Genomic DNA, 7161 nt, shown 5'->3' on the forward strand with positions numbered 1-7161 from the left:
ATTTGACGTTTGAAGTTTGAAAATGTCAAAACCTAAATAATGTCTCGGTCGGAATCCGCAGCGTGAAACTTGAATTTATTATATTTTATTCGACGTCTTTCGTTGCAAACCGTAAGAAAAACGGTCGCTTATAATGGTGGTGAAGTAATGGCTCGTGTGTAAAACGAACCTTCCATTTATAATAGCATAACCTAACGATGTTTCCGCATCAAATTTGGATCGATAAAAACATCAATTTCTTTTATTGACCAAACAACTACTGTCTGTTGCCGCAATTTTGAACACGACTCGGTATTTCTTGCTTTCCATGTATCCGTGATAACAGTTACAAATCAATAATAGTGCCAGATTGCTAATTTAATATTTATTTCGCGTGGAATGTCAGCATAATAATTTATTGATCACCCAATTAAAAATGAGTCTGTTATTTTCGGGATTTAACGGTTTCGGGCAGTGGCCGGTAGAGCAAGACATGATAAAAGATTTCACATCCGTAAATGTGAAAAAATATTTCGAGAGTCAAGACGAAATAGAAAAATTCGACTGGTCCATTGAATGGGCTTACAATGTCTTCATTTTGAATTCTAAAATCATCATCAAGGGATTCAGCGAAAATTTGGAGGGAAAGTCTGAGATTTTGTCTCACCCGAATGGAGGGGTCTTTACCAACGTCTCGTGCAATGATAAGTTTCTGCTTTTGTTCAATAATCAAGATAAAAATGTCTGGAAATACTTCTTGGATCCAGAAGTGGATCAAAAGTGGAAACAGTTACCGAACTTCTTGAATTCTGAGCGAGAACTAGGGCAAGGAGGTAATGGAGATAATACTGATCTGAATGATGAAACCATCTTGAAAATCGTCTGCGGGGTGATGATTATCATCTGCCTCACGTCTAAAGGAAGGGTTTTCAATATTCCATCAGAGATTTCAACTGAAAATATCATTGGGAAAGTGATTGATGTATGCTGTGGCTATGAACATGCTGTTTTGCTCACTGACCAAGGAAGTGTTTACACTTTGGGAGGAGGAAGGTAACCAATTATTGATTTTTGCACAATAATAATAATTCCTACATTCAACTTTATGGACTAGTGCCAACTTTTGGCAATGCCTTGTTTTTTTCTAGAATGTTCTATACATTGAGAACAAAACCAGGGGGGTAAGGGTGTTAGCTGAAGTAATAATTTCTCTGCTAAGCATTTTTATTAATTATTATTTCCCCGATTTTAGATATCTTTTTAACTTTAATATATATTTCTGTAGGTGTAAGCAGATGGTTCTGGTGTGGTTGAATATCATTTGCATGATACGACAGCTATGTGATAAATTTGGTGGTTGGAGTGTGAAGACTCGGTTTGTTTGAAACCGCAACCTATTCTTCACACTTTTGCCGTTTTCTTCAGATTGGCGGCTTACGACACAAATAAGTTTCACACAACCTGAAGCGAGGTTAACTCAAGTTTAGAAATAGTGCTTGTTTATATTGCCATTAAATAGTGTTTTGCTCAAATTATACTATACTTACAAACTTACGATTATAACAGAATCCAGAAGCATCACATAGTCTAATGGAACAGAATGTTTATTGCAAATGTGATAATTTTTTATCGGTTTATATTTGTATTTTTAAGGCACAATCCACTTTTTTCTTATCCGTTCATCTCTTGGAAACCTACGTCCAGAAGTTTTCAAGGAGCAAAAGGCACAATACAATGCGGAAACGTTTTTCGTTTATCGATAGCTCACTTTCTGTTCTTATGATCCATGTAAAACCCCATCTGGGCGTAAATCAAATAAAATAAAATTTATTTATTTGTATTCTCATGTTATCTATTTCAGATAAATTCTTCGATGGGGTGCTAATTTAATTTTTCTTTTAATTGTTTTATGTTCGAAAGGAATGAAAAAAACTGGTATGGTAAACATTATGACTGTAAATAAGAGCAGCAAAGCTGAATGGTGCTCTCTCATTGGGGTTGACGGCCAGGGATTGGAAGAGATCGATTTTATTATTTTAAAGTCACTCCTCATCTTTGAAACTAACTTTATAGCAGTCCCATAGAGAGGTTGAACGTACGTCATTAACAATCATTCTCTTCCTCTCTCACGTGATGTATGAAAACGAAAAAGACAGATTATACTAGAACAATGACTTCACTTATGACCTCTCTCTGGGACCACCAATTTTGTTGAATCAGGTGTGTAAAATCTGGCGAGGCACTATTCAGGATCAAAACATTACTTAAAATTTCTGTAGTTGAATTCAGCAACCAGATCTGAGCAGACACTTTCTCCAAACCTACTTTTTTTTAATACTCCCTTTTCATTTTCTTCCGCATTGCGCTTTCTCTTCAACTTGATTTTTCCATTTTCTTACTTTCTCATCCTCACCATTGATCCATCAGCCTCGCAAAAATTTTGACCATTGGGACTCTTGCGGTATCGTATTAAATTTTCATTATATTTCAGTCGTTGCCAACTGGGTCAAGGATCAATCGACAGCTCCGCTGCCCCCCACCTCGTAGAAGCTCTCGCCGGAGTGGAAATAGTCAAGATAGCTGCCGGAGGCTGGCACTCCTGCGCCATCAGCAGCATCGGAGACCTGTACACCTGGGGCTGGAATGATCGCGGTCAGCTTGGGATACGCCAGGAACCCGACAAGGAACTCGAGGACGCAGTAAAAGACGCAACCGTCACCCTCGAAGACAATTGTTTCGATGAATGCTTCGACACCAAAAAGAACAATACCAAAGACGATCTCCCAACACCTAACGACGTAAGTCTCGGCAATTTCGAGATCGGAAAACGATCTCAATCGTACGTCTTCAACGAAGACTCCAAAGACAAAGTTAACAAGAAAGTTAAAAGCTCTGAAAGTAACGAGAAAGATTTCAACTCTCATGCGATCCCGAATCTCATCGACATCTACGATTCAAATGACGGGAAGATCATGGAGTTGAATATCGTTGATGTTTCGTGCGGTTCCAAGCACACGGTCATCAAGTTGGACGATGGTTCCATTTGGGGAACCGGTTGCAATAAGTACGGACAGCTGGGCTTCGACGTGGAAACGATTGAAAATGTTAACCATTTCACCATGTTGAATGTGAAGGCTAAGAATGCCATTTTGAAGTGTGGAATCTGGGCCACGGTATTACTGACTTTGGATTAAATAAATGTCTTCATAGCATTCATCGTGTTTTATTTGTATTTATTAATCCTCATTACATTATTTGTCCTTCTACCCGGCTTGCCTTGAGTTTCAATACTCTTGTTTCTTACAAACTCCTCTGGTTTCTGGCATATTCTGTTAGAAGGTCGGAGTATTTGCGCTTTGCAATAAATTCTGTAAAGGCTCACCTTACGAAATAAAAAAGAAGAAAAAAAAAACTTATTTTATTAGACAAATGTACAACAAACGTTAATATCATCTTAATTTTTTGTTGTTTTATTTAAAAAATTTTCGTTTTGTCATTTCACATAATTAATAAAAATTCAATCTCGTTTTTCGAATTGCGTTCTGAACCTTTGGTTTCGTAAATAACACATTTTAATTCTTCTGTGGTTAACTTCCAGATTTGAATATAAAGTGTGGTGTTTTCTCTTTCCAACTAGATCATATTTCTCACGCAATATGAAAGGAGTTGAAAAATAATCTATGAATTCCAAAACTAATAAAGCTTTAATGAACTTAACCAAAATTTTTCCCTTTTTAATGTCTTGTTTTATATCCAAAATGAAATTAAGTATTTCTTTTTCTAGTCCATACATCTTTTTTCAGAGAACCGAGGTTATTGTATTTTCACTGCATGGAACAACTCAATGGAACTGCTTTCGTGCTCCTGTACTAACAAGTACTGGCGATTTAAAAAATTCATACTTACCATCGCACAGCATGGTGAAACAAACAATCGACATATGCGTATCAATGATATGAAAAACTAGCTTGAAAACGGCAATATGCTGCATTTCAAAGTGCTACTTTTGAGAAAAATTACAATTTCCTTGTAAACTAAGAGCAGTAACTAATTCAAATTTGGTGAAAAGTTAGATTGACACTTCGTTTAAAATGTTGTTAAAAATCGTGTGTTAAAATTCATGATATATTTAGTTTTTTTTGAACATTTCAAATAAATTCTCAATCAAACCTTTCAACAAATTTTAAATTGTTACTACTATTAGTTTGCGGGGTTAAACTATCCAAAAAAGTTTAAAGTCATTTATCTCAAAAGTAACTTTGTGGAGATACAGTATTTTGCTGTTACATGGGCGTAATCATCATGCACACGTGGCACGGATAGCTGCCCATACCTGAGGCCAATATATTGTAACTTAAACATCCTATTTGTGCGCACACTGTACCGTCTCCCGTACGGTAATTGCAAAACAATGTATTTGTGGGGTTGTTCTTTGCAGTATGCTGTATTTTAAGATGCAATGTTCTGCCATTACAGAAGTGGTTATTGCAGTTACAGCACTGTGCCATCGCAAATTCCTTGGGAAGTAACCACAATAACCAAAAGTCCAATGTTCAAATGATGTAACTCAACGAATGGAATTGTTTGAGTGCTGTAAAGCGAAAATGCTGTATCTATAGATAATAATTTTATGTGCTACATAATACTTTTTAAATATTTTTTTTCTATTTTTTCTTCTTTCCTTTATCGGTTCCAGGAGTCTTTTCTAGTCCAGGTGGCCACAACTCCTCAAAGAAGGATGCTTCAACTCCCATCTGCAGTGGACAAATAACATCTCTCATATCTATCTCATCTTCCTTTGCTACTTCCTCTTCTATGACTTCTTCTACAACTTGTTTAGCAGACTTGTCTACTTTTGGCGGCTTAGCTTTTTCCTTTTTGTCTTTTCCTTTAGCGGCAGTCTCTTCCTTGTTGATCAGTATCATCTTCGGGATGATGATATCATAGGGAGAGTAGACATCAAGACACAATGGTCGCTTTTTGAAGAAACTGCTTACCAACTTGAAGATGATTTCATCGGTGAAACTGAAACCAAATAATCAAAGGTTTTTTATTATTCTGCCGTCATAAGCAAAAAGGCAGCTATATGTAAAAGTCGTATTCTGAGAAACGACAACTTTCAAATTTATCAACCTAATGTAATCAAAAATGAACTTATTTAGCCACTAGAGCAGTGAACATTTCCGAGTGTTCAGTTTTCGATTCTGCCATTCTTTTTAAATATCATACCTCCAAATATTAATACCGAAATTTGTGAACTGCTAACTGTGGTTTAAAATCATTTAATCCACTTATATTTCCCTGTTAATCGCATATTTTTAGTTTAAATAAAAAATATATCAAAATTGTTAAATTTATAATTTATCAAAATCACCTACTCAAAGTTAGATAGCCATCGCTCGAATGGTTAGACGAATGCTTCGGATAATATTTGCTAATTTAAAAATGTAAATTTATAAAATATTGAACCTAAGCACTAACAAAAAATACCTAAATCTGTTTTTTAACATTCTTTTCAAGCAAGGCACACGGTACATTAGGCGTATTCTGTGTTCTTGCACTTGAAAATATTTTATTTATGTATTCGGTTTAACATTGATTGTGTAATAAACAATTCTTACTATGTAACTTCACAACAAGTATTGTTCATGTGAAATTTTTATTGATACCCATTCAAATAATTATATTAAAAAAAAAATTATTACTTCGCGATTTAACTCAAGAAAGGCTTAAAATATACTTCTTTATTTCTCCAAGAATGCGAAACAATGCTCTGTTTATATTATGTATACTTGATATGCCACAGTGTATCGATTATCATAATATGCAAAAATATGGTTTATGCCTCACTGTATATTGCTTTTGAAACTCAATATCCTTTCTTATTGATTAGGATTACTGCCTTTTTTGTGAAAAAATTAAAGCAGTACAACGTTTTTTAACCTGAAATACACGTCGTATTGGTATTTCTTTTGTTAAGAATTTTATAAAGAACATTTATTCATATTTGTTGAATTATTTGTGATTTTTCTTGTACATTTTTTTATTTATTTTTTTTTTTTTATTTTATTTAATACATGTTACATTATTTTGAAATTTACATAAAGTAGATATAATGAATCACCATACTAGGCGGCTGCCTGTTTCATGGTGACCAATTGAGTGTAATTACTTTGTATGAAATATGAAATCTAGTGTAAACATATGAAATTAGTAACTGTAGATGAAGCTAAAATTTTGGAAAAATTGTAATAAAAAGTAGAAGATAGAAATTAGAAAGGAGAAAGAAGTAAATTAGCATTAGATTGTAACAATGTACATAATTATATACATATATAATTTTTAATATGTGTGCATGCAAGCACACATGTGTATATAGCAGCAGACATACCCATATACATATAACACCTCTATCTGAGTACTTGGAATAGGCTACTAACACTATAACAATCGAACATCAAAAAATCCCCGAGCGCTTTCCTGAAACTGTCCTATTTGGCTATTGATTTTATTTCTAACGTTAAATTATTATAACTATTATAACTATACATATAGCTGCCTTTTTGCTTTTGACAGCAGTGTTGGTCTGAAAATTGTTTGCACTACTCCTGTAAGTGGGTACTCAGGCCAAAGGTCATGTTATATTATGCATAGTAGGAGAGGACACCAAATGCGCCCAACATCTGTACACTGTTGACATTTATTACATGAAAATGGGTCGTTTCGACTATTCATTCTTGAGTTCAACAACTGGACTGTGGAAAAATTTGCCGGCCTTTTTTGTTTACTATACACGAGTCTCTTCAAGATTATCCCCAAAGATGATCCAAAGGCCTCCTCCACACTCGATGTAAAAAAAAAATATTGTTTCAGAGTTGTTGATTCTCTCATCATCGCTCTGATAGAAGACCACCATTCTCAATCGAAACTTCGCTTAAATTGGCATTAGTCATGATCAGTTACCAGCCAGGCACCTTCCTCTTTCCCAACTTCAATTCCATAGTCCCACTGGCTTCGGACAGTTGGAATATAACACAACACAACCCCTAAAAATTGTAATCAAAAGGGTAAACAAAAGCAATTGTAACCGTAATAATATATATTTCGGGGTTTTGCATTAATGTTTAATTAATGGAAGAAGTATGTATTGCGTTATATTTGCTCGCATTCGTTTTGTTTATG

General features: G+C 34.7%; 1 protein-coding gene across 1 annotated transcript; it reads left to right on the plus strand.

Moving 5' to 3' along the window:
• Positions 1–13: 13 nt before the first annotated feature.
• LOC149411607 (bifunctional serine/threonine-protein kinase/NEDD4-like E3 ubiquitin-protein ligase) lies at positions 14–3184 on the plus strand. Its single transcript, XM_089646804.1, has 2 exons — positions 14–1032; positions 2471–3184. The coding sequence occupies exons 1-2, from the start codon at positions 416–418 to the stop codon at positions 3171–3173; spliced, it is 1320 nt and encodes a 439-aa protein (XP_089502930.1). The 5' UTR covers positions 14–415; the 3' UTR covers positions 3174–3184.
• Positions 3185–7161: the final 3977 nt, after the last annotated feature.

Source organism: Hesperophylax consimilis, chromosome 25 (genome assembly GCF_061612785.1).
Source record: "Hesperophylax consimilis isolate HC1 chromosome 25, BYU_Hcon_1.0, whole genome shotgun sequence".
In the NCBI taxonomy this organism is placed as follows: Eukaryota; Metazoa; Arthropoda; class Insecta; order Trichoptera; family Limnephilidae; genus Hesperophylax; species Hesperophylax consimilis.